The 20,283-nt window shown below is 42.3% G+C and overlaps 1 protein-coding gene across 1 annotated transcript in view; it reads left to right on the top strand.

Moving 5' to 3' along the window:
• Positions 1-19,602, top strand: part of LOC128700588 (uncharacterized) — a 91,497-nt gene extending 71,895 nt beyond the window's left edge. The window contains exon 19 of the mRNA XM_070098939.1: positions 18,238-19,602. Coding sequence (XP_069955040.1) covers positions 18,238-18,431 — 194 coding nt within the window. The 3' untranslated portion in view covers positions 18,432-19,602. The remainder of the gene's footprint in view (positions 1-18,237) is intronic.
• Positions 19,603-20,283: the final 681 nt, after the last annotated feature.

Genomic DNA, 20,283 nt, shown 5'->3' on the forward strand with positions numbered 1-20,283 from the left:
CAACATTTCCGCACCTATTTCCTGCCTTAGGGAGATAAGGGTCGCCTTCCTCAGCACCTCACATTCCGTGGTTGTACAGCGTCTTCGGGACAAAATTCGTAGTATTGGTGGTATACAGCACTGAAAAGTTGATAAATGAAACGCATATTGTTGAGGGACTGACGACCTGTCAAGGCTGAGCGACTGACCCCTTGTCAAGGCTGAGCGACTGACCCCTTGTCAAGGCTGAGCGACTGACCCCTTGTCAAGGCTGAGCGACTGACCCCTTGTCAAGGCTGAGCGACTGACCCCTTGTCAAGGCTGAGCGACTGACCCCTTGTCAAGGCTGAGCGACTGACCCCTTGTCAAGGCTGAGCGACTGACCCCTTGTCAAGGCTGAGCGACTGACCCCTTGTCAAGGCTGAGCGACTGACCCCTTGTCAAGGCTGAGCGACTGACCCCTTGTCAAGGCTGAGCGACTGACCCCTTGTCAAGGCTGAGCGACTGACCCCTTGTCAAGGCTGAGCGACTGACCCCTTGTCAAGGCTGAGCGACTGACCCCTTGTCAAGGCTGAGCGACTGACCCCTTGTCAAGGCTGAGGGACTGGTCAATTAAAAATGATCTTTTCTACTATCTCCAACGCTACTGTCGCCTGCATTTGACTGAAGAAGCCAAATGTGCCGGCGAAACACTTCGGAAAAGCGCTAAACCTACAAGAGTCATACAGCTCTACCTCCCCCTAATAGTATGCATTCTTTACCATTGGGATAGAATATATTATTTACCACTGAGATAATATTAACCACTGAGATAATATGATTTACCACTTGGACAGAACGAACTGAATATCAGAGACATGGAATAATTCACTGTGGTAAAACCAGCTATAGTTTTGGTCAAGAATCATCCCCGATATTTTGCCTCCCCTCGTCAATAACAATAAACCAAATAAGAGCTAAACCCGAGAGGGTCATACAGTCCCCCCCCCCCACGTGAAAACTTGCCAGCGGCTGACTCGAAGAAAAACAATGAATTTCATCGTTTATCAGCATTCCCATCTGACGCCACACTATTTGCAGACATAAAATTTTGTACTGATGTCAGTTTTTGAGAGAGATTCCGTTCTGACCTTCCATCAAGGTTAAGCTGGTAAATGTTTATCATTTTTCTCGTTCTGTTTTGCTTTCCATCACGGAGTACACAATATTTTGTGAAGGAATATGTTCACTTAAGTTCCCTAAATCTCACTGTCTATGGCAGTCTGTCCTATGTTTGTCTGTCTTCACTGTACAATCAACCCACATTCTGTTTCGAATATGTAAAAAAACACACACATTATATATATATATATATATATATATATATATATATATATATATATATATATATATATATATATATATATATATATATATATATATATATATATATTCTTTTAACTAACCGGCCCGTATCCCACCGAGGCAGGGTGACCCAAAAATAAAAACGAAAGTTTTTCTTTTTAAATTTAGCATTTTATACAGGAGAAGGGGTTACTAGCCCCTTGCTCCCGGCATTTTAGTCGCCTCTTACGACACGCATGGCTGACGGAGGAGGAATTGGTAAAACTGGTCAATTAGCGAGCACTTATTTAAAATTAAGTCCTTCGTAAAATTTTCTCTTATACGTTTAAAGATATATTCTTAATTTATTTTAATGTAGAAATTAAAAATTTTGTACCAAAAGAACCTTAGGAAACATTCCTAACCTTTTTATAACAAGTGCAGTTTAATTTAGCCTAATCCAACTAAATATATTTTACATAAGTTTACAATAATTTAATAACACAATGAAATATTTTATCGTTAGGTTCAGAATGATTTTTGCGAAATTATTGCACACACAAATTTTTGCTTGCCTTATTCGGCAAGAAGAGTGTTGCTATTTAAGCAAGATATATATATATATATATATATATATATATATATATATATATATATATATATATATATATATATATATATATATATATATATATATATATATATGAGGATAACAAAAAGATTAGGTGATGAAAGATTGAATATCAGATTGGAGGGAGAGAGTATGGAGGAGGTGAACGTATTCAGATATTTGGGAGTGGACGTGTCAGCGGATGGGTCTATGAAAGATGAGGTGAATCATAGAATTGATGAGGGAAAAAGAGTGAGTGGTGCACTTAGGAGTCTGTGGAGACAAAGAACTTTGTCCTTGGAGGCAAAGAGGGGAATGTATGAGAGTATAGTTTTACCAACGCTCTTATATGGGTGTGAAGCGTGGGTGATGAATGTTGCAGCGAGGAGAAGGCTGGAGGCAGTGGAGATGTCATGTCTGAGGGCAATGTGTGGTGTGAATATAATGCAGAGAATTCGTAGTTTGGAAGTTAGGAGGAGGTGCGGGATTACCAAAACTGTTGTCCAGAGGGCTGAGGAAGGGTTGTTGAGGTGGTTCGGACATGTAGAGAGAATGGAGCGAAACAGAATGACTTCAAGAGTGTATCAGTCTGTAGTGGAAGGAAGGCGGGGTAGGGGTCGGCCTAGGAAGGGTTGGAGGGAGGGGGTAAAGGAGGTTTTGTGTGCGAGGGGCTTGGACTTCCAGCAGGCATGCGTGAGCGTGTTTGATAGGAGTGAATGGAGACAAATGGTTTTTAATACTTGACGTGCTGTTGGAGTGTGAGCAAAGTAACATTTATGAAGGGATTCAGGGAAACCGGCAGGCCGGACTTGAGTCCTGGAGATGGGAAGTACAGTGCCTGCACTCTGAAGGAGGGGTGTTAATGTTGCAGTTTAAAAACTGTAGTGTAAAGCACCCTTCTGGCAAGACAGTGATGGAGTGAATGATGGTGAAAGTTTTTCTTTTTCGGGCCACCCTGCCTTGGTGGGAATCGGCCGGTGTGATAATAAAAAAATAATAAATAATATATATATATATATATATATATACATATTATGTACTCACCTATTTGTAATCACCTGTTTGTGGTTGCAGGAGTAGAGTCATAGCTCCTGGCCCCACCTCTTCACTGATTGTTACTAGGGCCTCTCTTTTCCTACTCATGTGTGTGTATGTGTTAATCTGCACTTCTCTCACCTCCAGGCACATACACTTTTTATTACCCACTTCTCACATCACGCTTTTACTCTAATCCAGAAAATTCTTGAATATATGTGAACATTTAGATCCATCCCTTCTTTCTGCACTCTAATTTAACATTACCGCTACTCATTTAGCTGTCGTCGTAACTCTCCTCTCTATATTCACTCAGCTCAGGCTGTCAGCTATCGCCACTTGATGGACGAAGATCATCCTGGGAAGCGGAACACTATAGGGAACATAAACAACGTCAAGCCACAATACTGTGACTGGAACAATACACAAATAACCCGCATTGAGGAAAAAGAAGCTTATGACGACGTTGTGGTCTGACTTGGAACATTTACAAGCGGGTTATTTGTGTATTGGGAACATAGCTAGCTTTTGTTTCCCCGCTGTGCAGTTATTACAGAGAATAAAAACGCAGCACACTGATGATGTTCCCAATAAAAAACTAATGTATTAAACCATTACCATCTTGCCTGTATTGACCAACACACACACAGACACACACACACACACACACACACACACACACACACACACACACACACACACACACACAAACACAAACACACACATACACACACACACGTGTTGACCTTGGCTCGGGTGGACTCGCTCGCTGGTCAAGTCTCAGGAGTTCTAAAAATAACAAAATGCACAAGTGTAGCGTAATGGCCTCGTCAGACCGTCGAGCTAAGACATTTAAAGAGAGCAATTAAAGTGCTTAAGAGTTTTATTTTTTTTGATAACTTCTGGTCTTTCACGTTGTTATAACAACAGAAGGTCGAGAGGAAGCAAAAAAATGGTTAATTTTGTATTACTGTTGCTATTTTAGAGAACTTAGAAATGACAATGCAGGGATCGTAGTTTACATGTTGTACAATTTAGCAAGGGACGTGTTCAGTATTTCCGGCTCAATGTCAGCTATATCGTGTTTCCTGGCACTTTCGCTGGGAAAGTGTTAGCCGGCCCTTGATTGCTTAACGAGTTGGCGTTCTCGTGTCTGGCTGCACTTCGCAGCATGAGAACGCTCTATCGCCGCAATTTTCAGAGAGATTACCACTTCCAGAGTCCAACAGCCGTGGCAGACACGCCCCCCATCAGCCGTGGTAGACACGCCCCCCATCAGCCGTGGCAGACATGACCCCCATCAGCCGTGGCAGACACGCCCCCATCAGCCGTGGTAGACACGCCCCCCAGCAGCAGTGGCAGACACGCCCCCGTGACGTAGAAAAGTGAACCAACGTCATTCCTTGGATTTTTTTTTCCTTGGCTTTGCGGGTATTATTTTAGCTCGACATAATAACAGCGTTGGTGTATAGTGTTTGCCCGTTTGTATTAATTCATCGACGCTGGCAAAATTATCTCAGTTTTTATTGTTTACAGAGATAAAATACCCTTCATAGTTTTTCTTTGATGCCGGTGAAGGAACTTCCTGGAGGAACATAAAAGAGGAACTTCCTGAGATTGAATCTGACTCCCATTACCAGGGAACTTGTATGACCCTTGCGAAATAAACGTTTCCCCTTAAATAATAATAATAATAATAATAAGTGAATGTCTCACAGAGTCCTGGAGATACTAATAGTCATACACAGTCCACAAGTGTCACAGTTACGATGTTAACACAATCCGTCCGGACACAACACAATTAGTGAACTTTGTTATTTAACCAACACTTGACGTTTCGAGATACGATGAGCAGCAGTTTTTAAAGTGATTGTCTAGTTAGCAGCAAAAGTCAGACAAAAAGTTATAAAAATACATAATGAATATCTTTGTTTTTACGTTTGGCGAAACGTATCGCCTGCTCAACAGGCTTCATAAGTTAAATATTAAATATTAAGTTATTAAAATTCTGGAGGGAGGATGAGTGGAAAAATAATTTTGAGGTAATCAGTTTCTTAGCCCTAATAGGTTAGGTTAGGTAAGTTTCGTCAGGAAACAGGACAAGTGTTTCCTGAAGCGGGACTTATAAGATGACCAGCCGCTGGAGCTTTTGGTCATCTGACCGAGGTCTTCCACTGGCTTACCGGTTGACCCCGTTAAAAAGTTGTTTGATTAGCATTGAGGGAATATATTCTCTTAGCACAAACACATCACCAGCGGAAATGGAAAACAGTAGAACGAAGTTAGAAGTTTTGAAGGAGGTGCTGGATCAGCCTGGTTTGTGAGGGCTACGTTGGCCTGCAAGTCGCGAGCACAAATAGCCAAATTGAACAGGCGGGTTAGTAAGCAAGCCTGGCTTCAGGCTGGGCTGGAAACGTAGAAGAACCCTCGAAATCGGTCACAGGTATTGTGGCTAGCTGGTCTAGTGGCTAGCGCGACGGGCTGGAGTTTTGAGACTCTTAAGTCATACGACAGGTAATGTGCTCGGAGTAAGGGGAAACTACGTTAATTTCTCAAGATTGCTAGCGTGTTGTCAGCCATTGTATTTTGACTTAACATATGGTAAGCCGAATTATCTTGGCACTCAGATTATTTATTGGCGAATAAACTCGCATTTTTTTTTACCTGAAATCATAAAATGATATTTTCTTTTCAAGATTAGTGTCCATCAAGTTATTGGTATATGTTGTATCTTTTCTTTGATGTCGATGGCACTCGGTAGCTTATGATATATTGCTATATAATGATTCTTTGTTTTAGAGTGTGGGAGGATATTACAGTGGCTCTGTGACATTGTAATTATTACAATTATGGTGGAGCGCTAAACCTGTAGATTATACAGCGCAAACCATACCACGGACGGGGATAGAACCCGTGATCAGAGAGTCTCAAAACTCCAGACCGTCGCGTTAGCGGGTTCTATCCCCGTCCGTAGTATGGTTTGTTTGCAATCGTGTCATTACGATTTCGTGAGTCAAGTTAAACAGCACAAGTTGGAGGAGGGGGGAATTACCTGGAGTTTACCTGGAGAGAGTTCCGGGGGTCAACGCCCCCGCGGCCCGGTCTGTGACCAGGCCTCCTGGTGGATCAGAGCCTGATCAACCAGGCTGTTACTGCTGGCTGCACGCAAACCAACGTACGAGCCACAGCCCGGCTGGTCAGGAACCGACTTTAGGTGCTTGTCCAGTGCCAGCTTGAAGACTGCCAGGGGTCTGTTGGTAATTCTCCTTATGTATGCTGGGAGGCAGTTGAACAGTCTCGGGCCCCTGACACTTATTGTATGGTCTCTTAACGTGCTAGTGACACCCCTGCTTTTCATTGGGGGGATGTTGCATCGTCTGCCAAGTCTTTTGCTTTCGTAGTGAGTGATTTTCGTGTGCAAGTTCGGTACTAGTCCCTCTAGGATTTTCCAGGTGTATATAATCATGTATCTCTCCCGCCTGCGTTCCAGGGAATACAGGTTTAGGAACCTCAAGCGCTCCCAGTAATTGAGGTGTTTTATCTCCGTTATGCGCGCCGTGAAGGTTCTCTGTACATTTTCTAGGTCAGCAATTTCACCTGAAGAGTGTCATCATGGGCTTGGCCTCCCTAGTTTTGAAGGTTCTCATTATCCATCCTGTCATTTTTCTAGCAGATGCGTTTGATACAATGTTATGGTCCTTGAAGGTGAGATCCTCCGACATGATCACTCCCAGGTCTTTGACGTTGGTGTTTCGCTCTATTTTGTGGCCAGAATTTGTTTTGTACTCTGATGAAGATTTAATTTCCTCGTGTTTACCATATCTGAGTAACTGAAATTTCTCATCGTTGAACTTCATATTGTTTTCTGCAGCCCACTGAAAGATTTGGTTGATGTCCGCCTGGAGCCTTGCAGTGTCTGCAATGGAAGACACTGTCATGCAGATTCGGGTGTCATCTGCAAAGGAAGACACGGTGCTGTGGCTGACATCCTTGTCTATGTCAGATATGAGGATGAGGAACAAGATGGGAGCGAGTACTGTGCCTTGTGGAACAAAGCTTTTCACCGTAGCTGCCTCGGACTTTACTCTGTTGACTACTACTCTCTGTTATTCCTTTAGCACACATTTTGTGCGCTATTACGCCATGGTCACACTTGTCGAAGGCTTTTGCAAAGTCTGTATATATTACATCTGCATTCTTTTTGTCTTCTAGTGCATCTAGGACCTTGTCGTAGTGATCCAAAAGTTGAGACAGACAGGAGCGACCTGTTCTAAACCCATGTTGCCCTGGGTTGTGTAACTGATGGGTTTCTAGATGGGTGGTGATCTTGCTTCGTAGGACCCTTTCAAAGATTTTTATATGGGATGTCAGTGCTATCGGTCTGTAGTTCTTTGCTGTTGCTTTACTGCCCCCTTTGTGGAGTGGGGCTATGTCTGTTGTTTTTAGTAACTGTGGGACGACCCCCGTGTCCATGCTCCCTCTCCATAGGATGGAAAAGGCTCGTGATAGGGGCTTCTTGCAGTTCTTGATGAACACAGAGTTCCATGAGTCTGGCCCTGGGGCAGAGTGCATGGACATGTCATTTATCATAAAAAATTTTGTGGCTCTCTCATTTTGATCTTCGACTCTCAGTCTGGTTAGCGGCTTGCTAAAAACTGAGTCATACTGGGACTTGAGTAGCTCACTCATTTCTTTGCTGTCATCTGTGTAGGACCCATCTTGTTTAAGTAGGGGCCCAATACTGGACGTTGTTCTCGACTTTGATTTGGCATAGGAGAAGAAATACTTTGGGTTTCTTTCGATTTCATTTATGGCTTTTAGTTCTTCCCGCGATTCCTGACTCCTATAAGATTCCTTTAGCTTAAGTTCGATGCTTGCTATTTCTCTGACCAGTGTCTCCCTACGCATTTCAGATATATTGACCTCTTTTAGCCGCTCTGTTATTCTTTTCCGTCGCCTGTAAAGGGAGCGCCTGTCTCTTTCTATTTTACATCTACTCCTCCTTTTTCTTAGAGGAATAAGCCTTGTGCATACATCGAGTGCCACCAAGTTAATCTGTTCTAGGCATAAGTTGGGGTCTGTGTTGCTTAATATATCTTCCCAGCTTATATCGGTTAGGACTTGGTTTACTTGGTCCCACTTTATGTTTTTGTTATTGAAGTTGAATTTGGTGAATGCTCTCTCGTGACTAGTCTCATTATGTCGGTCTGGGGCTCCGCGCATACATGTCTGAACCTCAATTATGTTGTGATCTGAGAATATTGTTTTTGATATGGTGACATTTCTTATCAGATCATCGTTGTTAGTGAAGATGAGGTCAAGTGTATTCTCCAGTCTAGTAGGCTCTATTATTTGCTGGTTTAAATTGAATTTTGTTCAGAGATTTAAAAGCTCGTGTGAGTGTGAGTTTTCATCAGAGCTGCCTCCTGGTGTTATTACTGCAACAATATTATTTGCTATATTCCTCCATTTTAGGTGCCTTAAGTTGAAATCCCCCAGGAGCAAGATGTTGGGTGCAGGAGCTGGAAGATTTTCCAGACAGTGGTCATTTTTTAACAGCTGTTCCTGGAATTGCTGGGATGTTGCATCCGGAGGCTTGTAGACTACCACAATGACTAGGTTTTGGTTCGCTACCTTTACTGCTAAAACTTCCACTACATCATTTGAGGCATTAAGCAGTTCTGTGCAAACAAGTGACTCTGCAATGTACAGGCCAACCCGTCCCTTTTGCCTGTTCACTCTGTCACATCTGTATAGGTTGTAACCTGGGATCCATATTTCGTTGTCCAAGTGATCCTTTATGTGGGTCTCAGTGAAAGCCGCGAACATTGCCTTTGCCTCTGCAAGCAGCCCACGGATGAAAGGTATTTTGTTGTTTGTTGCTGGCTTTAGACCCTGTATATTTGCAAAGAAGAATGTCATCGGACTGGTGGTATTGTTGGTACTGGGGGGGGGGATTTTTTTTTCCGGCATTAGTATCTGTATCTGTTGGTATGGAGTGGAGACCATCGACTGTGGTTCCACTCCAGGAATGAATGGATTTGGTGTACGATTTCTGCCATTTCCTGCCAGTTTTTTTTCCTTCCTGGCACTAAAAAACCTCTCCCTCTTGAGTGGCTGTGGCTACCCAGGTTTTCCCATGGCCTGGATGTTTTGTATCTTTTTGTCCCCTTTAGATGGTGTGCCTGGCAATTTAAGTTATAGCACTGTCTTTCCTGTACTGAAGAGGTACACATTTCAGGGTGAAAAAGCTTACAGGAAGGGAGTTTGCATTTTCCTGTTTTCATATGGGCACGGCATTTTCTAGGGTGGTCATAGTTGCACGTCCTGTCTGTTTTTCCAGATTTCCCATGTCTGCAGATACCAAGTGCATAGTATGTGCACAGGCTTGGTTTCCGTTTGCCTTGGGTTTCTGTGACTGTATTCCCTGTTGGTGCATGTTTACCTGTCTTATTCCTATCCTCCCTAGCACCAACAATGGGGCTCCCACCAGTTGTTTTCGGTAATATATCCTCACTATTGCTAGTGGAGTCCTCTTGTTTGCTATTTCCTGTGGTATTTCTAGTTTGCAATATTGGTTTTATCTTATCTTTGACTACACTTGTTTCCCCACTACGGCTCCTGTCCCCTATGAGGTCATTTATATGTATTCCTTCCTGCGTATAATTCCCGACTACCTGGACAAAATCTCCAGCTTCACCATTACTGTCTCCCAGGACAGCACCTTCAGCTTCACCATTCTGTCTCCAGGACAGCACCTCCAGCTTCACCATTACTGTCTCCCAGGACAGCACTATCAGCCCCACATTTACCGACTGCCAGGACATCACCTCCAGCCTTACAGTTTCTGACTACATGGCCAGTATCAAGGGCAGTACCATTCAGCCCAGACTTTTTATGTTCCCATCTGTTGTAGAAAGCTTCCAGGTTTTTTATGAAAGCAGCTTTGATGTTTTTTATTATTTTATTATCACACCGGCCGATTCCCACCAAGGCAGGGTGGCCCGAAAAAGAAAAACTTTCACCATCATTCACTCCATCACTGTCTTGCCAGAAGGGTGCTTTACACTACAGTTTTTAAACTGCAACATTAACACCCCTCCTTCAGAGTGCAGGCACTGTACTTCCCATCTCCAGGACTCAAGTCCGGCCTGCCGGTTTCCCTGAATCCCTTCATAAATGTTACTTTGCTCACACTCCAACAGCACGTCAAGTATTAAAAACCATTTGTCTCCATTCACTCCTATCAAACACGCTCACGCATGCCTGCTGGAAGTCCAAGCCCCTCGCACACAAAACCTCCTTTACCCCCTCCCTCCAACCCTTCCTAGGCCGACCCCTACCCCGCCTTCCTTCCACTACAGACTGATACACTCTTGAAGTCATTCTGTTTCGCTCCATTCTCTCTACATGTCCGAACCACCTCAACAACCCTTCCTCAGCCCTCTGGACAACAGTTTTGGTAATCCCGCACCTCCTCCTAACTTCCAAACTACGAATTCTCTGCATTATATTCACACCACACATTGCCCTCAGACATGACATCTCCACTGCCTCCAGCCTTCTCCTCGCTGCAACATTCATCACCCACGCTTCACACCCATATAAGAGCGTTGGTAAAACTATACTCTCATACATTCCCCTCTTTGCCTCCAAGGACAAAGTTCTTTGTCTCCACAGACTCCTAAGTGCACCACTCACTCTTTTTCCCTCATCAATTCTATGATTCACCTCATCTTTCATAGACCCATCCGCTGACACGTCCACTCCCAAATATCTGAATACGTTCACCTCCTCCATACTCTCTCCCTCCAATCTGATATTCAATCTTTCATCACCTAATCTTTTTGTTATCCTCATAACCTTACTCTTTCCTGTATTCACCTTTAATTTTCTTCTTTTGCACACCCTACCAAATTCATCCACCAATCTCTGCAACTTCTCTTCAGAATCTCCCAAGAGCACAGTGTCATCGGCAAAGAGCAGCTGTGACAACTCCCACTTTGTGTGTGATTCTTTATCTTTTAACTCCACGCCTCTTGCCAAGACCCTCGCATTTACTTCTCTTACAACCCCATCTATAAATATATTAAACAACCACGGTGACATCACACATCCTTGTCTAAGGCCTACTTTTACTGGGAAAAAATTTCCCTCTTTCCTACATACTCTAACTTGAGCCTCACTATCCTCGTAAAAACTCTTCACTGCTTTCAGTAACCTACCTCCTACACCATACACTTGCAACATCTGCCACATTGCCCCCCTATCCACCCTGTCATACGCCTTTTCCAAATCCATAAATGCCACAAAGACCTCTTTAGCCTTATCTAAATACTGTTCACTTATATGTTTCACTGTAAACACCTGGTCCACACACCCCCTACCTTTCCTAAAGCCTCCTTGTTCATCTGCTATCCTATTCTCCGTCTTACTCTTAATTCTTTCAATTATAACTCTACCATACACTTTACCAGGTACACTCAACAGACTTATCCCCCTATAATTTTTGCACTCTCTTTTATCCCCTTTGCCTTTATACAAAGGAACTATGCATGCTCTCTGCCAATCCCTAGGTACCTTACCCTCTTCCATACATTTATTAAATAATTGCACCAACCACTCCAAAACTATATCCCCACCTGCTTTTAACATTTCTATCTTTATCCCATCAATCCCGGCTGCCTTACCCCCTTTCATTTTACCTACTGCCTCACGAACTTCCCCCACACTCACAACTGGCTCTTCCTCACTCCTACAAGATGTTATTCCTCCTTGCCCTATACACGAAATCACAGCTTCCCTATCTTCATCAACATTTAACAATTCCTCAAAATATTCCTTCCATCTTCCCAATACCTCTACCTCTCCATTTAATAACTCTCCTCTCCTATTTTTAACTGACAAATCCATTTGTTCTCTAGGCTTTCTTAACTTGTTAATCTCACTCCAAAACTTTTTCTTATTTTCAACAAAATTTGTTGATAACATCTCACCCACTCTCTCATTTGCTCTCTTTTTACATTGCTTCACCACTCTCTTAACTTCTCTCTTTTTCTCCATATACTCTTCCCTCCTTGCATCACTTCTACTTTGTAAAAACTTCTCATATGCTAACTTTTTCTCCCTTACTACTCTCTTTACATCATCATTCCACCAATCGCTCCTCTTCCCTCCTGCACCCACTTTCCTGTAACCACAAACTTCTGCTGAACACTCTAACACTACATTTTTAAACCTACCCCATACCTCTTCGACCCCATTGCCTATGCTCTCATTAGCCCATCTATCCTCCAATAGCTGTTTATATCTTACCCTAACTGCCTCCTCTTTTAGTTTATAAACCTTCACCTCTCTCTTCCCTGATGCTTCTATTCTCCTTGTATCCCATCTACCTTTTACTCTCAGTGTAGCTACAACTAGAAAGTGATCTGATATATCTGTGGCCCCTCTATAAACATGTACATCCTGAAGTCTACTCAACAGTCTTTTATCTACCAATACATAATCCAACAAACTACTGTCATTTCGCCCTACATCATATCGTGTATACTTATTTATCCTCTTTTTCTTAAAATATGTATTACCTATAACTAAACCCCTTTCTATACAAAGTTCAATCAAAGGGCTCCCATTATCATTTACACCTGGCACCCCAAACTTACCTACCACACCCTCTCTAAAAGTTTCTCCTACTTTAGCATTCAAGTCCCCTACCACAATTACTCTCTCACTTGGTTCAAAGGCTCCTATACATTCACTTAACATCTCCCAAAATCTCTCTCTCTCCTCTGCATTCCTCTCTTCTCCAGGTGCATACACGCTTATTATGACCCACTTCTCGCATCCAACCTTTACTTTAATCCACATAATTCTTGAATTTACACATTCATATTCTCTTTTCTCCTTCCATAACTGATCATTTAACATTACTGCTACCCCTTCCTTTGCTCTAACTCTCTCAGATACTCCAGATTTAATCCCATTTATTTCCCCCCACTGAAACTCTCCTACCCCCTTCAGCTTTGTTTCGCTTAGGGCCAGGACATCCAACTTCTTTTCATTCATAACATCAGCAATCATCTGTTTCTTGTCATCCGCACTACATCCACGCACATTTAAGCAACCCAGTTTTATAAAGTTTTTCTTCTTCTCTTTTTTAGTAATTGTATACAGGAGAAGGGGTTACTAGCCCATTGCTCCCGGCATTTTAGTCGCCTCATACGACACGCATGGCTTACGGAGGAAAGATTCTTTTCCACTTCCCCATGGACAATAGAAGAAATAAAAAAGAACAAGAGCTATTTAGAAAAAGGAGAAAAACCTAGATGTATGTATATATATATATGCATGTGCGTGTCTGTGAAGTGTGACCAAAGTGTAAGTAGGAGTAGCAAGATATCCCTGTTATCTTAGCGTGTTTATGAGACAGAAAAAGAAACCAGCTTTGATGTTATCCTCTTTTAATACCCTTGTGATTTTAGTCCACAGATTTATCTCATTTGGGCATACCCAAAAACACTTCCCTGTTTTAATACTTCTTGTAGCTAGTTCTTGGATATCTGCACAAGGGGCGTGACACCAATTTCCACAAAAATGACAATTTATCCATGTGGAAGCCCGTTTGTTTGATTGACTGCAGACTACACAGAGCTTCATAATTATTTGAATGGTTGATTTACTGTAATTCTTCTAGCAACCTCTTGAATACTCTATTAATAACCTCCTTAAATGAAGCTCTAGCTATTTATATTTCTATTTCTAACTGTACTTGTATATTGGACAGCTTACCGTGTACGTTCCTGATTTATATTTATTGTTTGTGTTTGATAACGGCGCCTACAACCCCATCCGTTTACAGTCTGCTTTATTGTCCAACGAATCCGTTTGAAACCAGTCAAGGGTTCGGATCATCAAGGGTTCGGACCAGTCAAGGGTTCGGACCAGTCGAGGGTTCGGACCAGTCAAGGGTTCGGACCAGTCAAGGGTTCGGACCAGTCAAGGGTTCGAACCAGTCAAGGGTTCGGACCAGTCAAGGGTTCGGACCAGTCAAGGGTTCGGACCAGTCAAGGGTTCGGAAACAGTCTGATCTGATCAGTGGGTCACTTATTTAAAACATACTGGTCGGTGATTTGGGCTAACACATGAAGGATCTACTGGAAATTATCTACCCGAGTAATATGTGATTTGATTGATACAAAAGTATAACTTGCGTGTTGAAGACCCGGTGATTGCTGGCAGCTCCTACAGTGACGAACGGTCGAGCCTCAACCCTTGTTTATCAATCGCTGTATCTGGCTTTTCTAGTTTTTTTTCGTCTCCACCACAGTAAATGCTATATTATCACTATAGTTGACTGGTGGAAATTTTGGAGGAAGGACGCTTTTTCTGTAATAATAATTGCTTCTCGTTGTGTATATTGCGACCGCTGGTAACTACAGGTTATATGAAAGTCACAGTATACGTCTGGTATTTCAAGAAAAAAGAAACTAATGAAAGTCACTCCACTCCACTAAGTACCATTATAATACTGGTTAGTTGCTACTACAACACTGTATTCTGCTATTCACTGGTATCACTAGATTATATGCGAGTACACTAGCAGGCCAGGAAGATTATTAAAACAGGTGACCACGGTGGTAAGTTTCTGGCGACTTCTGGCACCTGCCTCTATAGGCTTATCACTTCATTTACAAATTCACCTGTTTTCAAATGACACTTTAACCTTTATTATCTATATACTATTATTTATACTAGGGAGCCACTGTAGTATACACTATACACTATGTATACACAATGTTATCAGGGAGACTTTCTTTCCTCTGACAAAGAAAAGTTCTATTATTATTATTTTGCACACGGCACTCAGGCCTATTATTCCCCTCTGGCAGTAAACTCTGCTAGGTAGTGCACACTAATTCTCCTTTTTTGACTCAGTATATAATGTTTTCCGCCCAAGATTGGTTCCAGGCGCTAGAGGGATGTATCGTATAGGATTGATGGCACAAAATAAAGTTCTAGCACGTAAGAGCGACCGTGAAAACACGAGAAAACCCGGAGCACAACGAGGCACGCTGACAGGCAGGCATTCAGGCTCAATTCAGGGAACTGGAGCACAGATCCAATTCCCTAGTTCAAGAGCCCCTCACCAGCGTCACGGAACCTCCCTTGAGGGGGGATTTTGTGACAGCCTTTAGTAAATAAGCACAGAGTGAAGGTTGTGGCGTTATTTACACAAATAACAATACAATCCCTATTTCCCCCATGTGTTGTTGTTCACTATGTGAATTGTTCAAGTTGCTAGTGGGTTAATTGTCTCGACAATAAAATGCCATAAACAGCATTTTGTTTCTTATGTACAGAGTGGGGGAACTAGCTGACCAGTCTATGCTTAACTGCTGAACAAGTCATCTTCTGACTTGAGATCCATGCCAGGAGACACTGTTGTTCACTGACGAATATACCATCAATAACACCTAACTACCCTTCCTATGTCAGATCACTGACACTCACATTTACAAAATCAGTCACCACTAGCATGGACGCCCACGGAAAGGGACAACAGGGGGACATTTGAGCTCTTTTGCATTTCGAAGCAGTGATTAGTTTTCAGTAAACATTGTATTATTATTATTATTATTATTATTATTATTATTATTATTATTATTATTATTATTATTATTATTATAACTAAGCGCTAAACCCACAAGGGTCATACAGCGCTGTATAAACAGTATAATTTTTTGTCTCTTCACTTACTGTGTAAAACCTAGTCTTCTGCAGGAACCTCTGTACAGTAATTTGCACTTTATTAGTTGTTCTTCACCCATGGAAAGTATTTCTGTGCGAGGCCCTGACCACAGATCATTACATACAATGTTGGTTACAACCAAGAAGAAGGTTTTGGCTTTCTTCTTACCTGGAATGATGGCGGCGGTAGTAGTAGTAGTAGTAGTAGTAGTAGTAGTAGTAGTTTTAGTAGTAGTAGTAGTAGTAGTAACTTTTACGAAGGAATATGGATGATAGAGTAACTAAGAAACACCAGTACTAGTATTATCACTTATTCATTGTTGTCAATGTAAAAAAATATCAACAAAATGTATTTGAAATTTCAATTTATAATGGAAAAAATAATTAATTATACTTTGAGTATAGTTAATGTATCCTTTTATATACAAGGTAAACTTGTTAAATAATTAATAAAGACCGAGGGAGGAAAGTGATCACCCCGAGAGTAGACACTACGTGACGTCACAAGCAGTTGTGTTGTGAGCAACGCCATCTATCACTCGGAAGGGACACTATCTCCCTGTCGGAATCTCGCACAATTGGAAAATTGATAATAATTTGGAGGTATTTTTATGGCTGTCGTGGTTATGTGCAACAGACTTTCGTCTCGTTGGGTAAATGGAAAATAAGTCTGCGGTATGAAACACACACACACACACACACACACACACACACACACACACACACACACACACACACACACACACACACACACACACACACACACACACACATGCACACACACAAAACAAGGTGTCAACTGGAAGTTGAAGAAGCAGATATGTCGCTGGGATGTTAGGAAGTATTTCTTCAGTCATAGAGTTGTCAGGAAGTGAAACAATGTAGAGAGTGATGTAGTGGAGGCAGGAACCATAGAAGAGATACGATAGAGCTCATGGAGCAGGGAGAGAGTGGACCTAGTAGTGACCAGCGAAGAGGCGGGGGGCCAGGAGCTGTGAATTGACCCATGCAACCACAAATAGGTGAGTACACACACTAACAAACCCAAAACTCAAGAGAACTTGGACCTTTACTTCCCCCCCCCCAAAATAAAAAAATAAATAAGAAAAACCTTTTGTTTCTTCTCAGCCTAATCATAATCATAATTTTTTGAGGGGCGGAGCGGTAAGGCTGCGGAAGACCTTGGTCAGATGACCAAAATTTCCACCTGTGGGTCATCATATGACTAATGCCCGCGTTCGGAAACAATTGTCCTGTTTCCTGACAAATCTTACCTAACTTGATCCATGCATTACTGTGTACTCTGCTGATTGTTGACGGTAATGTCCTCAACACATTTGCGCACCAATTTGGGTTTTTGTGTCAGAGGAGACAGGTAAGCGAGGACGTTCAGAACTCGTATACCTGCTTTGTATCACCTAATTACCTCGGGGACACCAACTCTCACAACCTAAGTCTTCACTGGGGCGCCGATAGATTACACGTTAGCAATATATACAACGTTGTGATTGTAGTTCACCGGCGCTAGTTCCCTCACCAGCAGTTATAAGATCAAACAAATCCATTGATTATCCAGCTTACTTATTCCTTTAACGGCTGGATTAACCGGAAAATTGCTGCGTACGATGTAATGTAGAACTGACGTCTTTAAGCGGCTCACATTTGATTATTAACCGATATATTTGTTTTTAAAAATACATTGCGTTTTTTTTTTTGCCGAGGGAACGAACTGGATTATATTAGTTATGATGCTTACCAGTACATTTGTATTTTACACTAGTAGCGTTAATTACGTAGCGTCTAATTAAGAGAACCATTTATAATCTGGGTAATTTTATAGACTACTTTGAGTCACAAGGTTATTATTATTATTATTATTATTATTATTATTATTATTATTATTATTATTATTATGGGGGAGCACTAAATCCGCAGGGATTATACAGCGCCTGTGAGGGGGAAAGGGGAAGGCATTCAAGCTTAATTCAGCGAACTGGAGCACAGATCCAGTTCCCTGGAAGGGAGCCGGAGTCACAAGATACACTTCCCCCCCCCCAAAAAAAAATAGGATTGTTTTTGCTTGTGACACGATCGTGAAAAAAAAAAATTAGAGTATGTGTCATATGTTATTTTTTCTATAACAATCTTTCTGACGTCGGAGTAATTATATCACTCAAATTAGTTATAATAAGCAAGATTTGTTGCATGACATTTTTGACTGACTGGAGACTTCCTGATGCAGGGAATTTGGAGCTGCTTATTCCTCCCTCAGTTGATGCCCTACGGGTTTACCTTTCCTCTCGTAATAACATGTCTGCTTAATATCTCATGTTTGTCTCGTTATAAACATATTTATCCTTCCCTCTGTTGAAACTCTAAGGGTTTACATTTTCTCTCATAAATATAATACGTAAAGGACACAAGTGCAACTCTAAATATTATTATATAATAATAATAACAGTAAAATAATTTATGCTGAATATATCATGTTTGTCTTCTGTTGTAAACAGATATTTACAATAATTTCCAAACTTTGGCAGGAGGTAACGATGCGTACCGAGAGGACCCAGCTTACCGTAGCTTACTGCTGTTCCATGAGTATTTTGACGGTGAGAGCGGTCGTGGGTGCGGCGCCTCGCACCAGACTGGCTGGACGGCGCTGGTCGCAAATTGTCTCAACATTACCCTTGGCTACTCCCACGCTGGTCTCTCCAGTCGTACGCGTAAGCGCTAGTACCCCAGTTTTGTATGAGTGTTGGTACCCCAGATGTATATAAGAACAAGCTGGTACCCCAGATGTGTATAAGACCAAGCTGGTACCCCAGTTATGTGTAAGAACAAGCTGGTACCCCAGTTGTGTATAAGAACAATCTGGTACCTCAGTTATGTATAAGAACAAGCTGGTACCCCAGTTATGTATAAGAACAAGCTGGTACCCCAGTTGTGTATAAGAACAATCTGGTACCTCACTTATGTATAAGAACAAGCTGGTACCCCAGTTATGTGTAAGAACAAGCTGGTACCCCAGTTGTGTATAAGAACAATCTGGTACCTCAGTTATGTATAAGAACAAGCTGGTACCCCAGTTATGTATAAGAACAAGCCGTGAACCTAGTTATGTATGAAAGCACGGTCGTACCGCAGCTATGTATGGGAACTCGCTAATACCCCTGGAATGTAATATAGCAAGTTATTCCCCCACTCACAAATGGGAAAAAATCGTTTATTTTGTAAAACGTAGATGGACACTCCTACATCTGTTTCCTAGAAGTTGACAGCAGAAATTGGAGAATGTACGAAGGCATACCCATCGAAATAGTAAAGTCTCCCATGAATAACCGATCATGAGTGATAGAAAATGACGTTAACGCCTCTGATTTGAGAACTTCTGTGAAAGTTTTAAATGTAGATTGAACGGAAAAGTACATGTGCAACATCTGGGTATCTTTATTGTAGACGTTTCGCCATCCAGTGGCTACACACACACACACACACACACACACACATACGAAATACGAAGTACGAAGAAAACAACAGGGTGATGGTGGACACACTGGCTGAGGTGGCAAGAAGAGCTCACTCGAGCAGAGCAAAGTTACTGGTAATGGGGGATTTCAACCACAGGGAGATCGACTGGGAAAACCTGGAGCCACATGGGGGTCCCGAAACATGGAGAGCCAAGATGATGGATGTGGTACTTGAAAACATCATGCATCAACATGTCAGGACACAACCAGAGAGAGAGGGGAGGATGAGCCAGCAAGACTGGATCTTGTGTTCACCCTGAGCAGTTCAGACATTGAGGACATCACTTACGAGAGGCCCCTTGGAGCTAGCGATCATGTGGTTCTGAGTTTTGACTATATAGTAGAGTTACAAGTGGAGAAGGTAACAGGAACTGAAGGGGACAGGCCAAACTATAAAAGGGGGGACTACACAGGCATGAGCAACTTCCTGCAGGAGGTTCAGTGGGACAGAGAAATGGTAGGAAAATCAGTAAACGAGATGATGGAATATGTGGCAACAAAGTGCAAGGAGGCAGAGGAAAGTTTTGTTCCCAAGGGAAACAGAAATAATAGGAAGACCAAAACGAGTCCTTGGTTTACCCGAAGGTGTAGGGAGGCAAAAACTAAGTGCAACAGAGAATGGAAAAGGTACAGGAGGCATAGGACCCAGGAAAACAAGGAGATTAGTAGAAGAGCCAGAAACGAGTATGCGCAGATAAGGAGGGAGGCCCAGCGACAGTATGAAAACGACATAGCATCGAAAGTCAAATCTGACCCGAAACTGCTGTATAGCCACATTAGGAGGAAGACAACAGTCAAGGACCAGGTGATAAGGCTGAGGAAAGAAGGTGGAGAACTCACAAGAAACGATCAAGAGGTATGTGAGGAGCTCAACACGAGATTTAAGGAAGTATTTACAGTAGAGACAGGAAGGACTCTGGGGGGACAGACCAGATGGGGACACCAGCAAGGAATACACCAACAGGTGTTGGACGACATACATACAGATGAGGAGGAGGTGAAGAAACTGCTAAGGGACATCGATACCTCAAAGGCAATGGGACCGGACAACATCTCTCT

The sequence above is a fragment of the Cherax quadricarinatus genome, chromosome 65, assembly GCF_038502225.1.
Source record: "Cherax quadricarinatus isolate ZL_2023a chromosome 65, ASM3850222v1, whole genome shotgun sequence".
NCBI classification, from domain to species: Eukaryota; Metazoa; Arthropoda; class Malacostraca; order Decapoda; family Parastacidae; genus Cherax; species Cherax quadricarinatus.